Below are 27,125 nucleotides of genomic sequence, written 5' to 3'. Positions count from 1 at the left end.
TTGGATTTTGACATGGAATCCCAATTTTCTTATGATTAACAGAAACACACCAAAATGGAAGTCTGTACCTAATTTAATTTTCACGTTATGCTCACAAGACGGACGGACAGAACGTATTTTCAATTCTCCACTTCACTCCGCGATGGGGGACAAAGCATGTATGTTGATGTTTTTCCACAAACATTGGTTTATTTTTCAGTCCTAATGCACATCTTATGTTTGCTGCTTGCCACCTGTGGCTAGTTTTGTGACAAAGTCTTATCTAATAACTTTATTTGGCACACAAACACTTATTTATTATAAATGCCAGCGTTAATGTAGTGTAGTAAGATTCAAATTATGTTTGAGAAACTCCTAGAGTGTTTTGCTGCTTTTTGCTCAGTGGGACGGAAATTTAATGGTGATGGATTTTAAAGCCCAAGGTAGTTTTGAGGCAAGATGCACTTTTATTTTTCAGAGTGTAAAAAGTTTAATTATTGCCTCTGGATGTGTGTTTACAGCAGCAGGAAGTGTTTTGTGAGATAAAGTTCATTTCTCAGGGTTCCTGCAGACGGAATGCATCGCAAAGACAGCAACGCTATAAAACTTAACCTCTCAAAAAAAACTGTGCAACCTTGTTTATGTCTATAAATCTGTTTGACATTGTAGAAGAATTAGAAACAAGCAGCTGCAGAAAAGTTCAGCTCGCAGTCGGTCTCTTACAATTGGCAAGTTGAAGCCTCGTCTGTTCTTTCTGTTGGCCCGGCGTGGCTCTAGGTTTGGATTTGATATGAGTCAACTTCTTTGGTTCCATTCCTTCTGGAAAAAAACAGCAACATAATATTAAACTTTTTTTCTTTATTTACATAATTAACCTTAAAAATAAACAAGGTTTGTTCAGTTTTTTTTTTATTCTAACAGAGAGTCTAAAACAGATAAGAAATGACAATTATGTTGTTCTATTTAAGCAGAAAAACATGAGGGACGGGACACCGGAGCCATTAGGACCAAACACCATCACTTCTATCACTTCTGGTTTCCTTTTCTAAAAATCAAGAATGTTTAGAGCCATCCAGGCTTTATCTTCAAAACACAACAGTGGGTTAACAGAAACAGCATCCTTCTCTATCTATATCTGATGATCATCGGCATAACAATGACAAAAGCTCTTTTGCTTCTTGAATATTGAACCCATAGGAAGTAAAAAAAGGGGGGAAAATTGGGGGACTAAAGATTGTGCCCTGTGCAACCCCCAAAAGCCCTAACCCCATTGTTAGGTAGAAAAATTAACTAACTATCCTGGTGTCTTATCTGATAACCTGTGGAGGTAAAACATCATCACATGATTTACAAAACTGGCCATGTTCATGTAACAGTAATGGACACTGCAGGAAGGAGGAATAATATTTCGGATGAGAGAAGAGTAAGAATGAGACGTCACATTGTCAAAGTCTCCATTATCACTAGGACAGGTTTCTAGATTTGTTGCTAGTCACTTAAAGAAAAGCTGCTAAAGAGTTCTGAAAACTTTCTAAATATGCACAGTAATGTTCAAAATAATTTGTAGTTTAAGATCAATAACAAACAGATAAAATAACTTAGATGCATAAAAATAAATTAAATTGTGCAAAAACAGACAAAATTAAAAATATATTTTTTTCCTTTTTGCATGTATAAAGAATGATTTCTACATGATCACACGTACAGTATATATACATATAAAATTATTTTAAAAAATCACAACTTTATAATGAAATTGTGTGTAATAGAATCATATAGAAATCAATACTAAAATTAAATAAATAAATTCAATTCCACTTAAGGGCCCCCCTAGTGACCATGGGGCCCTAAGCAGCTGCTTAGTTTGCTTACGCCTTGGGCCGGCCCTGCATATGACACACTGTTGCATGTTTTCCGCCTGGCTAACTGCACCCTCATGGGGTCATGGCTGAAACTTATGACCCTTTACCGTACCTTTAGGGGTTCTGGGAAGCCTGCTGATGGTGTCACACACACTGGCAGAGGTCATGACTGGTTCAGACGATGACTGAAGGGGCTGGAGGAAGGCCACGGTGGGGAAAGGCACAGGCGGGACGTGGGTCATGGAGGACTCCGACAGGGAGTTCAGCACCCTGGTGTGGCTGCCGGAGGGGACTCTCCATCGGGGTAACGGGGAAGGAGACACATCCTCGCTGGAGGAACTGGGGATGCTGTGGGGGCTAAGGGACTGTTCTGGGGTGGAGGAGGATTTGGGGAGGAGGTGCAGGATGGAGGAGAAGAAGGAGCAGGATTCTGGGAGAGGGATGGTCCCAATTCCACTGTCCAACGTTCGCATCTTGCAGCCGGAGCCTGCGGCACAAGGAGAACAGCTGAAGTGGTTTTGGAGGAGAGGAGATGGAAGAAGAAAGAGCAGGGCAGCCATGGTGGTGGAAACATTTAAAATATAAATGGTTCATTATTATCTGTTTTTATGCAGGAAATCTGTGCAAAATGGACTCGTTTTGCTTGTTTCACAGCCGTTTATCAGCTTATCTCCACTCCTGAAGACTAAAATTACAGCTTGCTCATTAAAAATATATTTTAAGTTGGTGGTTTGAAAAAAAAAAAGTCCAATAATTAACTGATAAAAATGAAAAATCACACCATGGTGCAGATCAAACCGATCTGAAGCGCCAGTTAGTTTCACAGATGTTGGATGGGTTCATGACTGTTAGCATGCATCAGTGATTATGAAATGTTTGTAACGATAAACTGTATGGCATGAACTGTAAACAAGCGCTTTATTTTTTATACAGTGCCGTGCAAAAGTCTTGATCCACCTCTAGTTTCTCTATTTTCTTTCCAAGGAGCCAGACTTTCATGTAAGAGCTACAAATGCAGTTTTATATTTTCTACATTTCAACATGTGAAATGTTCATTATGTTCTGTTGTGGATTAAATTAAGGTTCGTGAGATTTGTAATTTCTGTTTTTATTTATATTTTACACATCATTTCAACTTTTTTAGGAACTGGGATTGAAATTCGATTTTTCCTCTTCCCTCTAAGTTTTCAAAAAAATAAAAAAATAAACAAAAGCAGCTGGTGACACGGTGGAGTAGCGGAGTAGCGGTCTGCTGGAGACAGACACCAGATCCCCGCAACTCTTAAAGGTGAAGCAGGTGAATAAAATCTATCATTCTCTCTTTCGCCTTCGATGAGGACGGTCGCTCTTACCATCCCTCCTGCTTTTTTGCTATTTTGTCCTCAGAGCCTCTCTTTACACATCTCATGGATCTGAAATTATTATGGATCTGGTCAGCTGGTCCCTCAACGCAATTGATCGTTTTTTTGTCCACCAGACGACATGATGCTGGAGAGCCCTCATGCCCTGAACGGACCATCGCAGCTGGTTATGTCATGGATTCCTGGAGTGAGTGGAAGATGGTTTGTTTATCTGTTTGTCCATGGAGGACGTAGAAGATGTGTACATTATTGGATTTATGATAACAGGGTTTCTGCTTTTTGGAATAGGCGGATACCTTGGATATCGACAAATTAGGAAGACGTCGGCAGCAGTTTTGGCCATGGTAAAGCTGCCAGCCTTATGTGAAGGACTAATATGTGCTTTGAGCGCTCAGACTCATACGCTTAACGAGCTCAACCACAAGCTGGATGCGATTTCTGAGAATCGTAGGCTACTTGTGGCTCCTGGAACTCACCAGCATGAAGGATTCAATCTTGGAGAATGCTAAATCGAGAATGGACCGTGCAGAATGTCCACAAATCTGGTTGTTTGGATTCATCATTGAGTGTACCAGCAGAACTTGAAGGCAGACAGAAAACAGAGTCTGGTGGCCCAAACAATCGTTGTTTATCTGAATTTGGCCTCCCCGCTGGTCTTGGACAGGCCAGCTTATTTCAAATTGCTCCTGGAGGATACGTAACTAGAAGCTTCTGCCGCCCTGCCCCCCTCCCGAGGACATCTGTGGCCTTATCAGAACCATGATGCTGGTAGACACTGTACCATCTTATCAGAACTTTCTGGAGTGTTTATGCACAACTCACCGCCTTTGTCGATCTCTATGCATAAATGGATTATGATGTCATTGTATGTTGCGAGGTCTTTTTTTTTGCATCCTTCACATGGTTTCCTGGCCAGGACATGGTGTGAGACATGAAATTTTTGGGGGACTTCCTCCATCCTCATGTTCTCTTTTTCTCATCTGCCTGTATGTTGTATGTAACAGGTCTCTCTTGTAAATGAGTCTTCGAGGTTCAGTGAGAACTAACTTTTATAAATAAAGGTCTAATAATAATAATAATTATAGTTTGTATTAAGGAATATAATACTAAACAGGCTAATTGGACTAAAATCTTTCCTTAAGTTATTTGCTTGCCTTTATTCTGCCCATCAGAGTCAAAGGCCGGTCCTGGCAGAGCCTGGTAAAACAATGATGGCCTTTGAGCACATTCTCTTGACGACCCCTGCTGTACCTCAAACTGCTTTCTTTTAAGTATGCAAGAAAGAAAAGATTTCCAGCATCTGCAGCCATGCAGGCTTGTTTTGTTGTTTTGCAGCCTGCAGTTAGAAACCTGTAGGCAAGAAGACAACTGCTGCTTTTCTTTATTAATTAAGACAAGCTCACACGAGACCCTATCTGGGACGGTATACCGTCCTCCTCAGGGTTTGAACGAGCTCATCTTTCTTCTTCTTTGTATTGTTCCAAAGTCCTAACCGTTTAAAGATGAACAGCTTCAATCTTCAAAACATAAACCGAGGAGAGAGAGCATCCTTGATCCTGAGGTTTATCCACATGCAACCCGGCTACCGACCATTTTATTCATAATATGTTTGATTAAATTACATTTAACATCCATGTATTTCACTTTAAAGACCTTTCAGCACAGATGTCTGAGTCAGTCTTGATGGAAACCAGAATAAACTTCTGACACAGAACAGAGTTTGTTCATCAATACCGTCTTAACTTGAAAGTTAGGAGTAATTTCTGTGACTCGGTGTTCTGTGAAACAACAAAATCACTGAAAACAACAATTGATCCGTTTCAGTATGCCTCCAACATGGAAGGTGAGGCTGTTGTTCGCCTCAAACAGAACCTATGGTACCGACCTCAATCATGGATGGGACAGAACAACACTGCTGCTCTGATCATGGTAGATTTAGTCAAAACAAAGTGTTGCTGTGCTTCTAGGAGGTATTTTTATACAGACCCGGTTTGGATTAAGGCATAATTTGCAGAAACTATTCATAATTTAACACATTTAAAGCTTGAACAACAGTTTACATCAATAAGTCATTTGTACTGAACATTTTTTTTTGTGAATGAGTAGAAAAAGACATTTTATAATCAGATTTCAGTTCAAAACTGTCAACCAGGTGTTTAAATGATTATCATGTTGGATTTTTTTCATCATATTTAATATCCAGGAATGCCAAAAAAATGCAGCAGAAAACCAGAAAACAAACGTCTTGTTGTTTATCTGTAACTTTCAAAGATGACAGGCATTGATGCTCCTGTCTGCGGCCTGTTTCCATCCTGTATAAATTAAAGCTTCTTTAAGAAACCCTGTCCAAATCAAGATGCTCTGATCAACAAAGCGAGGCGAGTTGGAGATTAATCAACCACGAAGGAAAAAAGGCTCCACGTAACTGTCAGAGCTGCTCCTGATGAGTTGTTGGCAACCTCTCTTACAAACCAAAACAGACTGTAATTATTTTTTTTTTTATTATTCAAGCCTTGAGGTTTGTTTTGGTTTGTAAATTCTACTTTAAATTTGACTGTTTTCAGGGACATAAAAGAAAAATAATACAGAATGTTTTTGTGTTTGAAAACAAATTAATTCATCTCATATAAAAAATATATCCTCACCTATGTTAAAAAAATAATAATAATTACATTTCAGTGTCTGCCTGAATCTCTAACATGAACTCAATAAAAAAAAAATCTAAGAGGACCTGAAGTTTCAAAAACATAAAATAAAGGGCCTATGGATGTGGCCAGGATGGAAAAATCAAAAAAAAAATAAAAGCCTGTTGGGCAATATAGAAAACAAGGCACTTAGAAACTGCTTGGGTCACTAGTTGCCATGGTGATTCCCACTTTTTTGGGGGAGCAAGGGGCGGGGCATCACACAGCTGCATTTTAGAGAAGAACAGGGAAACCACTAAGCCTCAAACAAACAGTTGCTGTTTGAAAACTACAAGTTTTATTGAAAAAAAAAAACTAAGTCTGAGCGGCAGAAGACTCTGATAGTCACATTTGTGCGTGTGTTTTTTTGTTTTATGTTTCTGCAGTGTTTATCTAGGAGATATGACCAGTTAAGGAGAGGTTTCACAAAATTCACAATGTCTGGACTTTGCACTCTGGTGAGACTTGAGATAAAACTATAAGTTGGATAGCAGTACACACTAAGTGAAATAAGACAAAATATCTCAATTTTGATATACAAATTGAAGAATAAGTGTAATTTTTGTCAAAATAAGTACAAGTTTTGAGCCCAAATATGGAAAGTACATGGCAACATCAAACTTTGTTATATATTCTATGGTAAAATCTCCAGAAGTCGTCAAACTTAAACTGTGATTGTGTCAGAAACACTGAATCTACTGTATCCAAACACTCGTTCAGTCACATAAAGTCTAAATTTCTGTGATTCTTTTAAACTTTAAACAACGTTTCTGCTTTGAAGTCCGTTTGAGCTGCAGCGCTCCAAATAGATCAGGCTTTTATCACGCCCTTCCACTGAATCCCATTATCTATGGGGACTTCTTCCACCATTTTGCGCATATTTAATTTACACAATGCAACATACTGCCACCATAAATACTACCATACAATTGTCATCCTTGCTGAGCAATTTGATGTAGTTTTATATTTTTTAAAAGTTGTGGGATAAAATCTTGACAAAAACTTGGAAAACAACGAAATAATAAGTGTGCTTCAGTGCATATATTAACAAATAAAAGCCTAACAAATATTATTTATAGTTCTCTTTCAGGTAGTTTTGACTCGTTTAGATTTGAGATCAATTAAAAATACAGAAGTAAAGATAACTGACTTAAAATACAACCATAAACAAGCAGCTACTTGGTACAACAGTGACTTCATTGGGAATACTGGGTTGTTTTAAAGTGCATTTTATAAGATTTTTATTTTTTTTGTGGGTGTCCTGACAGTAAGATTCATGTCAGAGCTAAAGTGGAGCTAATTCACCCTGCAGTGGTTTGGATGATGATTCTTAGTCAATGAAGAGATGAAATTTTAATGAGAGGATTAACCCTCAAGGGCTGGTGTTCAGCAGTCTGAAACTGCAGCCGGACCTCTCACCTGTCCTCTACCTGTTCTATAGAAAAAGTATAATGAGCTTTAAGTTTTGCTTGAACTTTTCTTAAAGCATCCGTGTTTGCCTTCTTGTGGTCCAAGAGTTTACATAAAAAATCTTGAAAACAGTTAAGTTAAGCTGCACCATCAGACACCAACAGTTCTGGTGAAGGATGAAGAAAATCCACTAAACTCAATGAACCTTCACATGCAGATTTTCTGTGCATGAATGTGTAAAGATGAAGGTTTAAACCTGCACACGGTATTCTCGTTGGAGCACATTATGAATGATATCCACTTCTGGTGAAATGGTTTCTTTTTTTTTTACCTTGATGCAAAAGCAGAGTTGGAACAAATCTAACAGAAACGATGGAAGAAGCACAAACTCACAGAACTTTGCATTGTGCAAGTTCGTTTGACTGATTGAAGCAGATTTATTGTGTTCATGACTTACACACATCTGTCATATTTGGTCTTCACTTCTGTCTGCACGCTGTGAAACGGTAAGCACAGATAAAACTAACAGAGTTCATGTTTGTTTCAGGTACCAGGACATTCAAAGTGTGATTTAATACAACAAACGGTAAACATAACAGTTGAACTGACCTATTACTGCTTCCTGTGTGGGACTTTTCACCGTGCATCCATTTTCACTGTCAGGTCTTCGGTTCATCATCTGCATCTTAATAGTTTTATCAAACAAAAAGAAAATGTTATCAAACTGCCCTGTCATTGTTTTATTGCCACAATGTTCAACACATCTAATCAACCCTAACGCCACAAAAATGGCTACAGGTACAGCTATCAAGATCAACTTTTGGCATGCACGGCTTGGATATACTTGTAGTCCCTTATATTACAGTAGATAAGGCTCAAGATACCAAATAAACATTAATAACGAAACGTTTGGAGCAAAACTTAAACGTATGTGACCTCCCGTTTTGTTTGCTGACTGTTATTCTGATTTATGGTTGGTCATTGCTTGAACATTGTTCGAATTTTGGAAAGGATGTTATGAAACAGGCTGAACATGTTCACCATTTGCAGAAGACTTTTTGAGTATTAGATTCCAGACTTGGGTTGATTCCAAACAATCAGTTTGAGAACCTAAAATATAAGTTTATGATTTAAAAAAGAAATTAAACAGTCGTTTTAGATCTTTTTACGGACGTCAGGTGCTTATCTAGAAGATTACTTTGCAATGTAAATATGTTTGCATTAGTACTAATAGTGCATATTTCATAGTTCTTTTTACTTTATCTTTTAAAAGATGCCCTACTGGTGCAGCTTCTTTGGTTTAGAAACTGATCAGCTGGTTTACCTGCGGGTCTCCTATGATGTTAGCATGTCCTTGTATCTCGCTCAGAGACATTCCTGGGCAGGGCTGTGAGATGCAAGCTCGTACCGCATCATGAGACTCTCTCCTTCCCGCCGAGCTGAAAGAAAAATGTTTCGTCAACAGAATTGCACCCTTTTGATATTGATTCAGGACACCCAGGGTGGTTGGGCTGATAAATGACTCCTGACTGATAAAACCTGGCTGAGATAATCTTTTAAAACATGTCTAACAAATCTGAGAGCTGAAAAATGGATCCCAAAAGGTTTGATGTGAAAGAAAACCTAGAGAATCACTTCATCAGTTCAGATCTCAGCTGTTGTGTTATCAGTTTAAAGATGGTATTTGGATTTTTATGAATTCCTTACCAGTCCTTTCCGTCACTTTTCCGTCTCTCTTTTTTTTTGTCGAACTTCGTATTCTTTCCTCCCAGAAGGGACGTGATCTTTTGCTCTCGCTTTTCCTCTTTGACTTTTGGTGGATCTGCCTTTCTTGTAGCAGGAAGTTTACTCTTACGAAAACCAAACCAACTTGCCAGGCTTGAGCTGGACTTTTGCTTTACTTCACTGGTTTTCTCTTGTTCCTGAGACTTTTGCAGGTTCTCCTCAATTCCGAGCATCACCTTCTCCTCAATGGTGGTTATAGTGCTTTGTCTCTCTGGCTCTTCGGAGACCGGCTCCCCGAAGGCGCTTGAAAACTGTTGCTCAATCTGAAGCCGTCTAGCCTGCTCACGTTGGAGTTTAAGGCTTTGAAGTCTTTCACTTGAGGAACCCAGATGTGAGGGAACCGTTAGTCCTTCTTCGATAAGGAAGTTGTTTAAAAGGGATCGATTCATTGGACAATGGTAGCTACTGGAGCAACTCATGCTCCCTGGAAGAATATCGCCAAGAGAATTCAAAGAACTTCCTGAATGGGTTTTGATCTGAGTGCGAACCTTTCCGGATTTGTTGAAGCTTGGTCTGTCTATGTAGCGTGCGCCAAAGCTCTGGCTGCGAGCCTTGGCCCCGTTCATGCCCATCACCGGTTTGAGAAGAGGTCTGGTAGATACGGACACAGACCGCTTAAATAGCCACCCTTGCTCATCAAACCCCCAATCTAACATCCCACCGCCGTCCAAAGCAACCGGTTGAATAGGTTCAGAATCCAGTGAGTTACAGCGGGTCTCAATCTTTTTGCGAGTTTTATCATGGACCACCTGGGGATCGCATGAAAAAGTCTGAAAGGTCTGGAGGTTCCTTCCATTGTCTATGTTTTGTCTTCTAAAAATGACAAAGGTGCTTGTGTCCTGTCCAGCGATTGCCTCATGAGACTTAGCGTTTACAGGAAGTGTTCTTTTCACAGCGTTTGAGCTGGAAGTCTGGGGATAAGAAATCCCTTGGTAGTAGACATTAGTGAACCCAGCAGGTAAGACCTCTGAAAGTTTTGGCTCACTGACACTCTGTTGGGATCTTTGCAAGATTTTCTGACTTGACAATATAAAAGGGGCTCCATTTTCATCACAGCTTGTATTATTTCTGCCTGGAAACTCTGTGGATTGAGACTCATGAATTGGGACATTTGAGACACTGGTATGGTACATTTTTGCAGGGACATCTTTTCTCAGTTCACCACCTATTTGCAGCGCTGGATGTTGATGATCTTCTATCATGTTGGACTTTTGAGCCTCTAAAACAAAAGAGAACTCACTGGTTTTGGTTGATGCTGGTTTACCGGTAGTAGAGCTTTGAGTCTGACTCGCTGGTTTTTGATCCTTGGCCGAGCTCTCAGAGCTGCTTCGAAAAAGGAGAGAAGTACTTCGACCTGGAGGCCACGGCTGAGATGGTGCCCTGTGCTCTGGTTGGGAAACATCGCAGTGATGTTCTTGGCGTCGCTGCTTTCGGGGCGAGCAGGAAAGGTTGTCGTAGATGTTCTCTTCCACAGAGTCACTGCTCAAGACTCTTGTGATTTGCAGAGAGGATTTTGTTGGACTCTTGAGACCTGAAGACTTAAGAATCTTTGACTGTTTCACAGGGGACACAACAGGAGGCAGCTGCTCTACATTTTCAAGAGACTTGGAATTTGTTGCTATAGTAAGATCTTCATCTTTTTCAGTTTTATTTAAGGAGCTTTTGCTTGAACCATTGGCATTATTGAGATTTGTCCTCTTGCCTGGAACACTGTGTCCTGAGGGGTTTGGGTCTGACTGTACTTTGGGTCTTTGACCCTTTATAAGCTTTTGATGTAAAGGAGAGTGAATATGCTTAAGTTGTTCTTGCCCTCCATCTGCACTCTTGCTTCGCAGGATAAAAGCCCTCCTTGCCGAGTCACAGAATTGAGGTTTTGGTCTCCTCTGTGGAGATTCGATGATGGCCTGGTTCTTGCTTCCCTTTGCCTGGTCTCTGCAATGAGGAACCTCCATGGAGGAGCTACGCTGTCTTGCTTCATTCATGCAACTCAAAGCTCTGGTTGCAGAGTGTTGAACTGATGAGCTCACTTCGTTTGCTTCTGAGGGCTCCTTAGGAAGTCCCACTTGTTCCTTTTTGTTATAATCAAGTCTAGATTTACGATCGGTGGACCGTTCTTGGTTATTGTTCCTATCGCTGAACTTTAACGCTGGTACTTTCTGTTTCTCTAGTGAGTTCTTGTCCATTTTCTCCAGATGTGTAAGGCTATCAGTTGGGCTCTCGCCAGGTTTGAGTGTGGGCGCCTCCAAAAACAAGAAGCTGTCTGAGTCAGGTGAGGGGAAAAGACCAGAATCTGCAGAAAGGCTGACAGAATCTGCTTGAAATCTTTTGTCATCATCTTCAGAGAAATCTAGTTTGTCCAAACAAAGATGGTCTTTGGTTGGTTGACCACTGGATTCCCTGTTGACTAATTTAGATGTTTCATCATCTGGATCATCGGAGTCCAAGGTGCCGATCCCTGCGTCAGTCTTGGAAGGTGCTACCTTGTTGGCTTCAGTTCCTTGTTGGTGAGACTTGACACCAAAAGAATAGATGCCCTCATTTGAGATCATGCAGTCTTTGCAGTGTGAAACGGAAGCATGTGAGGAAGCCTCTTTGGACTTTTTCATCTGAAGACGCTTTAGACCTTTCATAATATGACCCTCCTTCCATCCAAGCTCTGTTTGCTCAATGGATGCCGAATGATTGCTGGACACTGATCCTGTACTCATCCTCTTGTCCCGACTTGAGGCACACTGAGCAGAACAAGGGGGATATGTAATTTTAGTACAAGTATCTCAAAACAATAGATTGTGAACAAAAACAAAGATTCCTACCTGCTTGGAGACGCCTCGTCCATCTGCCCAAGTATGGGAGCCACTGGAGTATTCGCTGCCAGCACTCGACAGCGACAGCTCGCTGCCACTTCCACTGCTGCGTGGACACGTCAGGCTCAACAAACTGGGCCACCGTCCGGCAGGAATACCAGCTTTTCCATTTCTCTGGACCTCCTGGAAAATAATTAATATAAAAACCATTAACAGGTTGTCTAACGGCACCAATCTCATATTATTCAATAAGACTTTGCACTCAATCAGAAGTGTCAATATGAAAAGTTATTTATGAAGCAGAATTTATTAAAAGACACATTTATTAACCACACAGTTTATTTACCAGGAATACTGTCCTCATGGCTCACAATCACTCTAGTGAACTCAATGTTTGCTCATATTTTTTAAACATATCCAACAGATTATCTCTGTAGTCTGAACCGTATATACAGCTCATGCCCTGTGGCTCTCTATTTATCAAAGTTATTAATAAATTGATATGCTGTGTGCAAAGCTGTATTTTTCCATCCAAAGGCTAATTGAGCTGTGCTGTACTATTTCCACGCCGGCAGTTAGACGCCTCCTGTTTGGAAATGCACAGCCAAAGTTCAGAACTGAGATATTTTTTTAAACAACCAGGCTGTGGGTTCAAATCTCAAACTTTCCTGTTGTGTTTGTACGTGATTCATAATTCATATTTTAACTTCCTAGGACACAAACTCTTGCATATGTGGATGCCAGGTCCTAGGAGGTTAAAGCACAGGAGATAAGGGGGCTCATGTTGATCAGAGACAACAAAGTGAGCTAAAATTAATGGATTTTTACGTCATCTGTAATGTAAGGAGCAAATCACAGTTTGCTGTCCATGACAGAGTAATTACAGGATAAATAAAATACCATAAAGACCCACATCGCTCCACTGATCAGCATTCAGAGGATTCACTATTTGACAAACTTAAAGTTTATAGTCAGTGTTTAAATGTACTCCAGAACATGTTGTCAAAAATTGTTAAGAGGCCGGAAATAGCAGCAAAATGTCTAAAAAACAATTTATTGCTATTAAATATAAAAAAATCTACAACTTTAATTCCCCAAAAATTGTGAAACTGAGTTAATAAAAACTGAATGCAATCATTTTCAAATCTCTCAAACCCATATTTTATTCACACATGGTAACATAGTAGTTGTTTCAGGTCCTTGGTTCTTCTGTGAAGAATCCCCTCTTTTTCTAACAACAATCTGTAAACATCCAGGACCTGAGGAGACCAGTTCTTGGGGGTTTTGGAGGACCTGAGGAGACCAGTTCTTGGAGGTTTTGGAGGATCAGAGAATACCAGTTGTTGGAAGTTTTGGAGGACCTGGGGAGACCAGCTGGTAGAGTTTTTAGAGGACCAGATGAAAACAGTTAGAGGACCAGATGAAAACAGTTGTTGGGGGTTTGAGGGGACCTGAGGAGACCAGTTGTTGAAGATTTTAGGGGTACCTCAGGAGACCAGTTGATGTAGATTTTGAAAGGAAAGTTCCTTTCTGGTCTGACGGAGGAGTCTAGCTGTTCAAGAGTCTTGGATGAAAGCTGATGTTCTAAATACTGCTACTAAACTAGATACTCTTCTGCACTGATTGAATCTTTCCAGATGTGTAAGCTGCCCATGCCAGAGGCACTTATGCATTCCCATACCATCAGACAGGGAGACTTTTGAGCGGTATGCTGAGAATAGGCTGGATGGCTCCTCTCTTCTTTACTACAGAGGATGTGAAGTCCATGTAGTCCATGGTTTTGAAGCATATTTTAAGATTTGGATCCATCTCATCACAGAACAGTTCTCTACTTTGCCTCATTCCGTTTCAAATGAGCTTTGATCCAAAGAAGACGGCGCCATTTTTCATTCTTGTCCTTTTAAAATGTAAACAGTTTCTTTATTACTGTTCAGAATAATATACCTTGAAGTATAAACAAAGTTCATCTCTTTAAGTTATACAAAAGGAAATGATGATGGATAGTCTGGTTAAATTATAAGTATTACTTGATTTTTTTTTAGTCTTTTAAATTGTAAACACATCAATAAAGTTGAACTATTCCTTCTAAAAACAACAGTTTGACTCTGTAAACTCTGGTTTACAGTAAGACACGTCTTTCTATACAGCCCTGCTAAATATTCAGTCTGTACAAGACCAATCCAATCTGAGGGACCAAACAGAGCCGAGTGCCGTGACCCTGTTTAAAACATCATCGATCGTTTGTGAAGCCGCCATGACCGGCATCCTCTCAAAGTCATCTGTTAGCAATAATTAACGGGAAAAGAAAATAATTGCATCGGGGATCTGGGGACTGCGGCGATCTGGTCCATTCTTTGATATTCAGCTAATATTTGATTATCCATACTTTGCTTTATTTCAGGAGCTCTGCGGGAAAAGGCCACGTGCTGCAGATTAATCTTTGGACCTAATTACAGTCAGTGAGTTGAAGGCAATCAGAGAAGGGAAAAAGTTTAAGCAAAACAGAGCAGTGTTGGGTTTAACCAACGGATCTGAGAACAGCTGAAATCTTTTTTTTTCTTATGTATATATATATATATATATTTTTTAGCTTTTCTGTTTAAATAAACTATAGGGCTAACACATGATGTAGGGATAAAAGATCACACAAGTTCTTTATTTATAATTTGGCAACAGTACTTGAGATCAATCTTGTTTGGTTTATGGGTTTGTTCATCAAGGACTGTGCACATTAAGGAACTTTTATTTTCAATCTAGCTTCCGCTCACTTCACAGCACAGAAAATCTTTTACCAAAATCACTAATGACGTCCTCACAGCTGCTGACTCTGGACTCCTCTCCATCCTCATCCTCCTCAATTTAAGCGCAGCCTTTGACACCATCTCATACACCATCCTCATTGATGGTCTTTCACATATTGTTTTTTCAGCCACACCCCTTAACTGGTTTATTTCATACCAGCCTGACTGCACACAGTTTGTTCAATTAAACTCATTTACCTCTCATCCATCCCCTCTCTGTTTTGGTTCAAGGTTCTCTGTTCTCCCACAAGGTTCTGTCCTCGGCTCTCTCATTTTTATCATCTACCTTATTTCGCTTTGCAACATCTTCCAAAAACATAGCATCCAATTCCACTGTTACGCAGATGACACCCAGCTCTATCTGTCCACCAGCCCCACCTCCACCCTCCCATCCACTTCACCCACTGACTGCCTTGGTGATATCAGATCCTGGTTCACCAGCAACTTCCTCAAACTAAACAGTGACAAAACAGAACTTCTCACTGGCACTAAATCCACCCTTACAAAAACCAACTTTTCCATTACTCAGTTTCCCCCTCTCCCCAGGTTGAGTCTGGATGTAATTCTAGACAACACATTATCATTTGAATCCCATATCTGTAACATCACTTGTTTAGCTGACTTTCATCTCCTTAATATTGTTCTCCTCCGTCCATGCCTCTCACCCAACAGTGCTGCTGTTCTGGTTCACTCTTTGGTCATCCCACCTAGCTTAACTCCATTCTTTTTGCTCTACCTATAAAATCCATCCTTAAGCTCACACTGGTCCAAATCTCTGCCACCTCCATCACCCCTTCCACCAGTCATATAAACCCTGTCCTGCAGCATCTTCTCTGGCTCCCCATTAAATATCACGTTTCATACAAAGCATCAACAACCTCGCCCTTCAGTATCTCACAGACCTCTAAATCAACGCACCCACCTACACTCAACCCACTCATCCATTCTGACTTTTTGTATTTTTTCTTGTATTTTATCGTACGGTGTTCTTGAGTGTCATGAAAGGCACCTACATATTTTTTAATTGTTTTCTTTCGGCTGCTCCCTTCTTCAGGAGTCGATACATCAAACTAACTTGCACAAAGACTTGGCGATTGTTTTATGCAGGATGTCTTTCCTGACACAACCACAGACCACTGAGCTACCACAGCCCTCTGTGTGGAGCAGAGAGCTGCCATCTAAGGAGCAGATGGTGGGGGTTAAGGGCCTTGCTCAAGGGCCCAGAGTGGGGAAATGAGGGTGGAGCCAGGTGTGGGTGCTTCACCTTTCCCACCCACATTTTGATGTCGGTACAGGGAGTCGACCTTCCCAGGCCCACCGTTGCTAACCTCTGCTCCACCACTTCCCCTACACCTTAAAATGAAATGTATTTTTAATATTTTAGATAAATGTAAGCGTAGCCGAGTTAGCCACAAGGATATTTTTAATTGATCTTTCTTGGACGCGTTACAAGCCGGCCTAAAAGCGAAAAAAAAAATTATTGCATTAAATAAAAGTAACAAAATGATTTGTTGTCTGTTAGTAAAATATCTCAAGATGGGTTTGACTAAAATTTCTAACTCTGACTGGACGTTTTATAATATTTGTGTACGTTTTGTTTAAATCCGAAACTGAAAGATTCAGTTTTCTTTGGGGAACAAAGTCAACCTTGGTCCAGCTCTGAAGCAACAATCACCACGTTTTACCTCCAGTCCAACACGGCTCTGAATATTAAACATTAACAGCTGCGGCGATAAAAACCAGGTGTGTGCTGGCCTAAATACAAAACTCATATTTACTGCTGTACGCACCAGTGATGCACAACTGTTTCATTTGAATGAAATTATAATTAGATTTAAATGTTCCCCATTTTTCCATAATGTCTCTGTGTGTAAATTGAATTAACAGAAGTAAATTAATTTCAATTGAGGCAGTAAATTACCTAAAGTGGAGCCGTTAATGTGGCTCACTTTATTATTTGCACTGCTGGCAATAAACTCTTGTGCTTTAATAAACCGTAAACTGTAGAAGAAGGGTAAACAGAACTGAGATCAAAAGAAATGTCAACGCTGCTGCCAGTGGCTCATAACGGTCACCATGGTAACCACAAACCAGTCTCTTTCACTCCCTGGCAGCACCACTAAATGACAGGGAGACAGAAACGCAGAGCAAAAGATAAGTCTAAAACGACGAGTCACTGTGGGAAATTTAAAAGTGATCTTAAAAATATCATCTATAAACAGAGTTAATCCACAAATGCTGCTTAAAGCTCCATCAGACAAAGAAGAAGTCAGATGTGAACACCATCCAGAACCGCTGCTGTCTTCTCTGGACCAAAGCTCATTTCAAATGGACTGAGGTGAAGTCCAGAACTGCTCTGTGGTCAGGTGGATCCAAATCTGAAGACGCCACATCCAACGTACTAAAGAGGAGAAGAACCATCCAGTTTGTTATCAGATCACAGTTTAAAAGCCTGCCTCTCTGATGGTATGGGGGTGCATTAGTAACTCTGTTAAGGGCTGCTTACACATCTGGAAAGACTCCATCAATGAAGAAAAGTATCTACAGGGTTTAGAACAACATCTGTTCCCATCCAGAAAACAAATCCTTAAAAACAAACTCTAACAATAAGTCAGAGCAGAAAAACTCGTCTCGTTTTCTCGTTAATGTTTGTTTGAGCCCGGTGAGCATCTCTAATCTGACCCGGAGTCAGTCAACCTCACAGGGAACAGGTGTGCTGTCAGAGTGATTAAGGAACCTAACACGCATATCTCAGAGGCAAAAACTAATTTTCTGTTTCAGTAATTTACCCATAAGTCTCTCTCTCTCTGTGTGTTAAATTAATACACAACCGGAGAGCTGTAGTCTCAGAGATCCAAAACCTCCATCGGTCGTCTCAGCAGCAGGAACCAGGAATGTGTCTCAGGGTTTTACTGGACTCAGAACTGATGTCTTATTCTTGTTTTTCCTAGCGTGTTAATCTGATAAATTTTCATAAAATGAAACCTCACGCTGAGCAAACAGCTCCTCCCAGCTGTCAGCACGGTGGTGGAGGGCTGATGGTTTGGGCTCCTGTCAGTCACTGAGTGGACCAGGAACTCCTCTGTAAACCAAAGAATTCTGGAGATGTGAGTCCATCTGTCCAACAGCTGAAGCTTGGACCAAACTGGGACCAACAGAACCATGATCCCAAACTCAGCAGCTGATCTACAACCAAATGGGTCAACAAGAACAAAACCAAGGACCAGTCAGAGTCCAGAATCTCTGCCTGATTGAAATGTTGTGGTGGATCTTCAGAGAGCCGAGTAGAAACTAACGTTGGGAAAAAGTGTGGACCAGAACTCCTCCAGAACCACGTGAGGCTGATACAGAAAACCACAGAGTTCTGCTGCTGAAGGATGTTCTACACGCATGAACTTTGGCGTTTTGAACCATTTTGGCATGGCTGCCCCAGAGGAGTTGATGGGGGAGAGGGCGGGCCCCAGAAACCATCTTATCACCAGTACACTGTTTTTTTTTCACCATGTGAGTGTGGAGCTTGTGGGACTCCAGGTTGTTTGTGACTCCTTGGACTGAAGAAGTCCTTTGGATGAAGGACTAAACATCTCAGCCACAAAGAAACCGTTCGGATGACCTGACTGAACGTTGTTGGAGGTTCTACGAGCTTCAGTTTTTCCACTTTGGCTTAATTTTTGTTTTAAAAATAACAGCTCGTGGAATCTGTTGTGTTTTCGTTCACGCAAGATCAGATCTGATCAAGGGCAGATGTTTATTTTTTTTGTCTTGAGAGGTAAAACCTAAGAACTGAAAGAGAGCGGGTTTCTTCATGGGTCTCATTCACACGGAAACACCGGTCTGAACAATGATTTTATGAACCAGATTCCAGAGTGGGTTGAATTCCTCAGCTTCTTTAGCGTTCTCGTGTGGATGGCCTAAACACAACTTTTTGAAAACGATGACATCGCCCCGCCTCTAACCCGACCTACAAAACCCACAGAAGACAGACGTGGCTCAGTTTGTGTTGCATTCTGGGTCGTTTCCTGTTTTTCTGTGGATTAATGTTTTTATAAAAAAAACACGTTGTTTTAAAGATAAAGGATCGTTTTGGAAGGACGGTGTTCCCATGTGGACAGTTTGTCTAAGAAATGTCCTAAACTGCACCAAGAGCTGTTTTAATCAGGATTCCCAGGAAATCCTTCAGTGTGGAGGTGAATACTGCCACTAAAGGCCGAAAACACATAAAAATGTCTCTTACTGTTTAAAATGCTTCATCCTAAATGGCTGCTTGTCTTACATTTCATCAGCGTCAGATCAACTCTTCAAACGTCGCCTTTTCTCAACTCGTTTACACATTTCACAACACAAACCTCCTCTTCTCTCTGTCAACATGAATGACGGCCCAGAACCCTGAGCTGCAGGTTTTCAGACGTAAACTGGCAGGTGTCAGAACCGGGTCGATCCCACAGGAAGAGACTTCAAATTAGGTGTGAGAGGCAGACAAGCTGGTAAAACTTCAGAATAAGAGCTAAACAGAAAGTGTTTTATTATAGAAGTAATTAGGACCACATTAGTAACTAAAATTATTGGATAATAAAGAAATGTATTTGTTAAACCGATGATAATCAGCTAAAGTTCTGTTAACAATCAATCATTTATCAATTAGTCAGTTCCTGTGAAGCTGTTGGTTAATCTGGGATTTTAGGAAGATGTTTCAGCAGAACCTCGGAGCAACAGAACCAGGATGTGATGTGAAGCTCTTTTTATTTTATTTTATTTTCCACAGTGGGTTTTACTTTTGTAGCAAGTGGAAGCCTGACAAAAGACAGAGGAAGTTAATTAACACTAATGAGCCTGGGGAACCGGACCAACTGCCACAACACAAGGTAATAAAGATTAGGACTCACGTTCAGGGTGAGGGAGTTGAATCTGACTTCACTCTACCATCGGAAGCCTTCGCTAAGATTCAGATTATTGTTTTGTTTAATTCACAAAAACATGAAAGTCCAAATAAAACTGTCAGAATCTGGTCACACGTCCCCAAATCCACCGGACACACCGAACGTTTCACCACCTACACGATGTGGGTCAGATACGCTGCCAGATTTCTGGCTGTTTGACCGTTCTGTGGTGCCACAGGAGCCTGCATACACTAAACTTCATGCACCTGCCGGACCAGCTGCCACAACACAAGATAATAAAGATTAGGACCCACATTCAGGGGGAAGGACTTGAATATAGATGCAATGATGTCACCAAACTTTCAAAAATACTTAATAATTGTTAATATTCCCAAATCCAGCAAGCACAAAGCACCATGTACGATGGTTTTGACTACTTAAAGAGTTTATATGAAATATGCACCAGGTAATTGAGCAAGGGAGAACCCGGTGGAAGGATTTCTAGCCGTATCACATGTAACACAGCAGGAACACCAACATGTCCAGACCAACTGCCACAACACCCAGCAGAAAAACTAGGACTGCGACACACATTCAGGGTGAGGAACTTGAGTACGGAGTAACTAAACCCTCAGAGCTTTAGTGTTTTATTCACTGAAAATATAAAACCAACTTTTTAATGTTAAAATCTGGTTACCCGGTCCAACATCCAGCACACTACCTGGACGCTTTGAGCAGACCTGGTGACTGAATACCGGCACGCAGAGTCTCGCTAACACTGACCTGTCAGGACACCCGGACCATCTGCTGCAACACAAACGGGCCGCCATGACTCCACTGGAGCCTGAGACGTTTTTATACGACTTTAAAACATTTTAATTCAATGAAAAGATGACAGCGGACATCTTGAACACATAAACTGTTGAACACAAGTCAGCTTTTTTCAAACGAAACAACAAGTTTGAGTTTTTATACTACTTGAAATCTGTAGGTCCGATGTTCAAATCGCTTCAGCTCGTTTCCTCCGCCAGCCGAAGGCGGATGCATCATGGTATGGGCTGTCTTGACCCTCCCATAATTTCTGATCCGCTCAAGATAATTTAACAAAACTTCACACACTTGTGTTTCATCGCTAGACGGAGTGTCGCGTACACTCTTCACCAGCTCCAAGGTAAAGGTCACAAACAAAGGTCAAAGTTTAAAAAGGTCTTTGCTTGTCCGCGCCTCTGCTGCAGATTGCTGTGTAACAGTTTGCAGACGAGCGTTTGATGTTCCGAAGGCGGCGCTCTTGTTTGGTTTCTGCTGTCCTCTGAGGACGACAACCTTCAGACCCACTCCACTTGTTTGTTGGTTTCTGTCTAAAGCTTCGTCTCTCTCCTGACGTTGGTCTGGGGACGAGCAGATTCACTCCAGCAGGCGGACGCCAAACTAAGTGATGTTCACCAAATGAAGAATCGTGAGGGTCCATGCAAGAGCGAGGATGTTCTGTCCAATTATCTCCTCCACGGTTCAGAGTTTTCCAATTAAACAAACACTCTGCGCTTCTGACATTAAATATAAACCTCCCTGAACCTAAATGTGCTGAAGGTGCTCCGGTCAAAACAACAAAACACAAACTGAACCCGTTTTTACAGAAACAGCTGTAAGCCTGTGCCGTTCAGCCCGGTGGATCTGGTTATCTGGGTGTTTCTGGGCCGGTTCAGGTCGTCAGGGTGAGTCGGTACCTGTGAGAAAGGTGCGGCGGCCGCTTTGACGCGCTGCTGGAACAGAACGCTCAGGATTCGGTTCTGCTGCTCCAAGTCAAACACACGAGTCCGCAGCTTCACGCACTCCTCCCTCAGGTCCTGGAGATGAAGGAACGAGACAGGGTTCAGTCAGCGAGAACACGAGGCGACGTAACGGCTCAAAAAAAACGACGACTTCCTGCCACTGACCCTGTTTCACCTTCTGTTTACTGAAGAAAGCGTTTAAAAGTGTTTATCATTTAAAATATGAGCCTCCCTGAAGGAATGCACGTCGCCCGCCGCCTTCGTGCCACAGTTTTACACCGAGTTCATCTTACTGTATGTGTTGGGGAGGACTCTCGGCTACTACCACCTCCACTTTTACCTCAATATAGTTCCATTTCACCAGTTTTTAACCATTTTTCTGTTGGCTACAGTCCATCAGCTGAGGCAGCCATCTTGAATCAGGTCGACTCTAAAAGTAGTTGATGTACAATCGATCATTTATTTTCTAAGAGTTTCTATAAAATCTTTCCATTGGTTTGAGATATTTTGCTAACAGACAAAGTCATCTCATCTTTGGCGGCATGTGATCGTAATTAGAACGGACAAATGTCACTTCCTGTGGAAATGCAGCTTGAACGCTGCTCAAGAAGCTAAAGCTGACCTGAAATACACCGATAGCTGAAAAGAAGAACGAAGAAGCTGAAAGGAGCACAAAAATAAAATAAAGTAGCTGAAAGAAGAAAAACGAGAAAAGCTAAAAGTAGCAGAAACATGATGAAGTTATTAAAACACAAAAAGCTGTAAAAAGCCAGAGTTAGAAAAAACAATTCCAAAGGAACACAAAAAGGCTTAAATTAGACGAAAGAAGCTTAATGGAGCACGAAACAGCTAAAATTATCAGAAAATCAGCTGAAAGTAGCTGAAAAGCCACAAAAAGCTGAAATTAGCACAAAATAGGAAGTAGTTAGAAATAAGTTGAAAAGATCACATAGAAGCTGAAATTAGCAAAGTAGCTAAATAGATGAATGTAGCAGAAATGTTAAAGCTGAAAAAAACAGAGAAAAGCTTAATTAGTAGAAAGAAGCAAAAATAAATAAATAAAAAAGCTGAAATTAGCACAAAGGAGCTGAAAACGACTGAAGCAGAACAACAGCTGAAATGAGCAGTAAAAAGTTGTAAACAGCTAAAGGCTTTGAAGGCTGTGATCAGAGCTCCATTCAGTTTTTGATAAAAACATGGCCGACAAAGCTAAATATGTCAAACAGTAAAAAACTGCACAAACAGCAGAAATCAGAGCAGGAACGTCCTGAACGAGCCGAACATGTTGATGCTTGAAATGTTGAAAAAGAACATAATAAGTTTTTTGATCGTTCACAAGTTTAGCCACTTAAAACAAAAACATGAACGAACGGATAAAACATGGGTGATGATTTAAAACAAAAATTATTTTAATCGTACAGGGAGCGACACAAAACTCCAAATTAAACTTTGAAACAACTCTCACATTTTCAACTCCACAAAGCTCCAGGTTTATTGGTTTTAAAGTATTTATTTAAAACTTAATAAAGCTTTTTATTGTTATTACTCACTGCCACAAAAGGTAAGTGACCTGTGTCTTGCTCGTTTGTCCGTCTGTTAGCAAAATATCTCACAAACCAAAGGACAAACAAATAAAAATCAACTCATTGGACACACTCCTGGAGTCAACCTGATTCAAGATGGCCGCCCCAGCATGTTGGCTTGAACGCAGCTACGGAGCTGAAACGGGGTGTGGTAGTAGCCGAGGGTCGTCTTAAACACAAACTCTGAGCTCCAGCACACCTGCAAGTTGGCGGACGATCGTTTAAAAAAAAATGCAACTGTTGAATTAACGTTAGCGTCTGAACGGCGTGGCCGTTTCTTTCTGTAGTCCAGGAACTCGTTTGGGTCGACCCGGTTCACCAACCTTTTGCGTGAGGAGGGCCTGGACCACCTGGTTCGCCACCTAGAAGAGACACCAAACACTTAAGTTTTAGAAAACCGTAAATTAATCACACAGATTCAGTTTGAAGGAAGCTGCTCTGGAGACAAGTTAAGAAGATTTAAACGTTTTAGCAAAACCCAGCGGGAATTATTTGAGCGGACAGATTCTCTTCAACAGTCTGAGGACGTCAGATTCGTTTTGTTGTCTCCGAGGCGAAGGTGCAGTTTGAGGAGCTGAACTGAACCACTTTGATCAATTAAAATCCTAACGAACGTCAGCAGCAAACATTGACACGATGCAAAGACGTGCAAATTTCATAAACCTTTTTTTTTGTGTGTGTGTGTGTGTGTTCCCAGCAGGACTTTTAAAATGTTTAAAATGAGAAACTGTTTTTATTTAAAATCCTTTAATTTTCTCAAAAATCGACAGTGAGCCTTATAATCCAGTGCACTTCATGTGCTAATTCTGGTTGAGCTTACTGGTCTCGAACTGGTTTTATGTGGTTCAGCTGAACAATGTTGAGAGTTATTGTGAATGAGTCGAATAAAGTTTGACTTTTATGACTGTTTTGTTTCGCTTAATGCGCCTTATAATCTGAAAAATACAGTAGTAGATTATGAGGTGAATTATCAGCAGGTCAGTCAGAGGACTGGACAGAAACAGACCGTTAGAAGTAAAGATGGGCAGAGGTTCACCAGTCTGAGTCTAAAACCAGTAGAACTCTTTCAGAATAAAGGTCCTGCATAGAGACTTTAATCTCCATCATCTCCAGTTCATAATCTGATCCACAGATTAGAAGAATCTGTAGATCAAAATTCATGTTCAAGGTAAAAATAATCTAATAATGTTCAGTCAGATCCTCTGGACAGTTTTTTTTTTTGTTGAGACCTTTCGACCTTCATCCAAAGGACTTCATCAGTCCGAGGAGCCGCAAGAAACTCAGTCACTCAGTAAGTGTGCTGCTTGTGGGACCGAGTTTGTTGTGGCTCCTCGAACTGATGAAGTCCTTTGGATGAAGGTCGAAACATATCAACAAAAAAATAAACTGTCCAGAGGATCTGACTGAACATTGTTGGAAGAATCTGTAGAAATCTCTGAGCTCAAATGACGAGGCCCTCAGTTCTGGACCTGGCTGCATTAAACCAGGTCTGGTTCAGTTCTGGACATGGCTGCATTAAACCAGGTCTGGTTCAGTTCTGGACATGGCTGCAATTAAACCAGGTCTGGTTCAGTTCTGGACCTGGCTGCATTAAACCAGGTCTGGTTCAGTTCTGGACCTGGCTGCATTAAACCAGGTCTGGTTCAGTTCTGGACCTGGCTGCATTAAACCAGGTCTGGTTCAGTTCTGGACCTGGCTGCATTAAAACCAGGTCTGGTTCAGTTCTGGACCTGGCTGCATTAAACCAGGTCTGGTTCAGTTCTGGACCTGGCTGCATTAAAACCAGGTCTGGTTCAGTTCTGGACCTCTCTGGTAAATAGTACATTTTAACTCTGCTGTTTGAGACCTTGAAGTATCTTCGTTCCTTGTAGAATCTAACAGAACTGCGCGTGGACCCGTGCAGGATCCGACGTCTTACAACAGAACCGGTTTGCGAGCGGTGCTGGAGGCCTCACCTCGTCCAGGCAGCGCTCGTACTGCTTCCTCTGGTTGTCGTTTTCAACCGACAGAGCCGAGTTCTCCACCTGCAGAGACACGTCACACACAGCCGGTGGGTCCAAACGTTCATCTCGGCACCGACACAGAACTTCAAAACCGTCAGAACCTCCTTTAACAGCAGAAAACGATTTACTAAGTTCTTTAGTTTTCAGACGTTCCTCTGGTGGTCGGGATCAGCAGTTCTCGGGACTTTCTGAAGGTCCTTGAGGGTTTTTTTGGACTTCGGCTCCTCTTTGTGGTCAGGCGACAGTTTTTGAACAAACATGGCTCTTTTGGGGGTTTAAACCCGTTCAAACGTCATGAGCTCATCTTCAAACAGGTCAACGAGGTGAATACTTTACCTCCAGAGCCCGGAGGCGCTCCAGCATGGGGTTGGGATCCGGTGGGTTTTCCTCCGACCCCCCTCCAGCCTGTGGTGCAGCGGGCGTCTCCTCCGCTGCAGTGGAACCCTCCAGACTGTCCTGCTGCTTCCACATCTCCTCCAGGAGCTTGTCCTGAAAAGTAGATCCAAGATGGACGCCTGAACGTCACACAGAAGCGTTCTCCTGTGAACACCCCTGTAAGGAGAAGCGGTACCTTGTAAGCCTTCATTAGGTCCAGTGGGTCCACTTTGGGCCCTTCCAGCGAGTCCTGGTTCTGCAGCAGCGTTCGGACCGTCTCCTCCATGCTGCACACGTCAAATTATAATAATCAAATTATTCATATTGAAATACATAACTCTATTCCCCAAGATATTTTATGCTGAAATGAGATTAAAATATTTAATAATATAATTAAAATATAATCTTGAGGGCCAGAACAAATGTGAAAAAGGGCCAGATTTGGCCCGCGGGCCTTCAGTTTGACACATGGAAGAGAAGCTTCACAAAAGTAATAAAACTTGTCAGGAAAAGTAAAACTCCTTAGTTCCACGGATGTTGGAGCATCTTGTTTCAGATCCCTTGAAGTTCTGCTTTATTGATGAGGTGGGTTCTGGGTTCTGGGTTTGGGCCCGGCCCGTCCAGTCGGTGTGCCTCAGGGCGAGCAGGTTGGATGTTTGATGAAGATCCTACCTGGAGAAGTTCTGCTGCAGCGTCACCATCTGCTGCAGAGGCTTCACCCCCTCCCTTCTCGCTCAGATGGCGCCGGTTCTGACGCTGGGGGTTCTGGTGACAGATTGGACCCGGTGCGGCAGCTGCAGGGCACAAAAGTAAACACCGTTAGTTTGTTGTTCATCTTTTCGAACATAAATCCAGGGAGGGAGGGATTCAGACATCTGTGCTCCTGCTCCCTTTAGGAACAGCCTCACTGCTGGTTTTTGGGTTTGGACCGGATCAGAACCAGCAGGCCTGTCTCCACACAAACACTAAATGAGACATCTTCTACGAACCTCCTTGGGTTCTAACCATCCAAAGTTTGCTGTTATTTGGCTTATTTGTTATAAAACTTCACATTTTGTTTACATGTTTGTTTATTTCTGGATGTTTTCTGTAAATAATGTCTGCAGACTTTGTTGTTTTGTTTAATCGTTCTTGGATCAAAACATTCAGCTCAGTTAGGAGATGGGCGCTGTGACTTATGGATTTTAAAGCTTTTATACTTTTCAAAGTATTTAACTTTATTTACAAACATTTTCACCATCGAAACACTTTTTAAATTCTGAACTTGGAACTTTGTTCTCTTTGAAATCTGCTTCAGCTGCGGGCTGTATCCTGCTGCTTTTACATTTTAGCTACTCTTTTGATCATTTTAGCTCTTTTTTTCATTCAACCTTTATTTATACAGGTTAATCCCACTGAGCCTCAGGGACTCATTTACAAGAGAGACCCGATAAAACTCTGATAAAGCTCTTAACTAAGGTTTCGTTAATGTTAGCTTTAAGCTGTGGTGTAGCTAATTTAGCTTTTGGCTATGGTTTAGCTCATTTTAACATTAAGCTATGTTTAGCTCATTTTAGCTTTAAGCTATGTTCAGCTAACTTTTTGTTTAAAGCTATGGTTTAGCAAATTTTTGCTTTAAGCTGCGGTTTAGCTAATGTTAGCTTTAAGCTAAAGTTTAGAAAAATGTTTTGCTTAAAACTATGGTGTAGCTCATTTTTGCTTTAAACTATGGTGTAGCTCATTTTTGCTTTAAGCTATGGTTTAGCTCATTTTTGGTTTAAGCTATGGTTTAGGTAGTTTTAGCTTAAAACTATGGTTTAGCTCTTTTTTTAAACTTGAAGCTATGGTTGAGC

At 41.3% G+C, this 27,125-nt stretch overlaps 2 protein-coding genes across 2 annotated transcripts in view; both read right to left on the bottom strand.

The window, feature by feature from the left end:
* Nucleotides 1-7,794, bottom strand: part of LOC119419795 — a 26,185-nt gene extending 18,391 nt beyond the window's left edge. The window contains exons 1-3 of the mRNA XM_037687178.1: nt 7,754-7,794; nt 1,954-2,328; nt 703-798 (exon numbers count right to left, since the gene is read on the bottom strand). Coding sequence (XP_037543106.1) covers nt 703-798; nt 1,954-2,328; nt 7,754-7,766 — 484 coding nt within the window. The 5' untranslated portion in view covers nt 7,767-7,794. The remainder of the gene's footprint in view (nt 1-702; nt 799-1,953; nt 2,329-7,753) is intronic.
* A 914-nt stretch (nt 7,795-8,708) lies between these two features.
* LOC119419794 (nck-associated protein 5) lies at nt 8,709-26,128 on the bottom strand. The gene is made up of 14 exons (XM_037687176.1): nt 26,076-26,128; nt 25,966-26,019; nt 25,490-25,580; nt 25,371-25,407; nt 25,255-25,316; nt 24,871-24,939; nt 23,239-23,277; nt 21,288-21,407; nt 11,895-12,068; nt 11,235-11,813; nt 9,736-9,830; nt 9,570-9,672; nt 9,198-9,359; nt 8,709-8,735 (listed from the first exon to the last, which is right to left on the bottom strand). Exons 1-14 carry the CDS (start codon nt 26,126-26,128, stop codon nt 8,709-8,711), a joined length of 1,665 nt encoding a protein of 554 aa, XP_037543104.1.
* Between the last annotated feature and the right edge of the window lie 997 nt (nt 26,129-27,125).

Source organism: Nematolebias whitei, chromosome 13 (assembly GCF_014905685.2).
Source record: "Nematolebias whitei isolate Nwh7 chromosome 13, NemWhi1, whole genome shotgun sequence".
Classification (NCBI taxonomy): Eukaryota; Metazoa; Chordata; class Actinopteri; order Cyprinodontiformes; family Rivulidae; genus Nematolebias; species Nematolebias whitei.
Note: the sequence above shows the minus strand (reverse complement) of the source record. Positions and strands in the feature narration are given on the sequence as shown.

What these genes read in the sequence shown, in the direction of transcription:
- LOC119419794 (XM_037687176.1), bottom strand. Translation starts at nt 26,128, where the DNA reads ATGAACAACAAACTAACGGTGTTTACTTTTGTGCCCTGCAGCTGCCGC. An exon ending in GATGTGGAAGCAGCAGGACA is followed by an intron (nt 25,317 to 25,370) that starts GTCTGGAGGGTT and finishes CACAGGCTGGAG; the next exon opens with GGGGGTCGGAGGAAAACCCA. An exon ending in AACAAGAGAAAACCAGTGAA is followed by an intron (nt 8,736 to 9,197) that starts GTAAAGCAAAAG and finishes TTTTTCTTTCAG; the next exon opens with CTCGGCGGGAAGGAGAGAGT.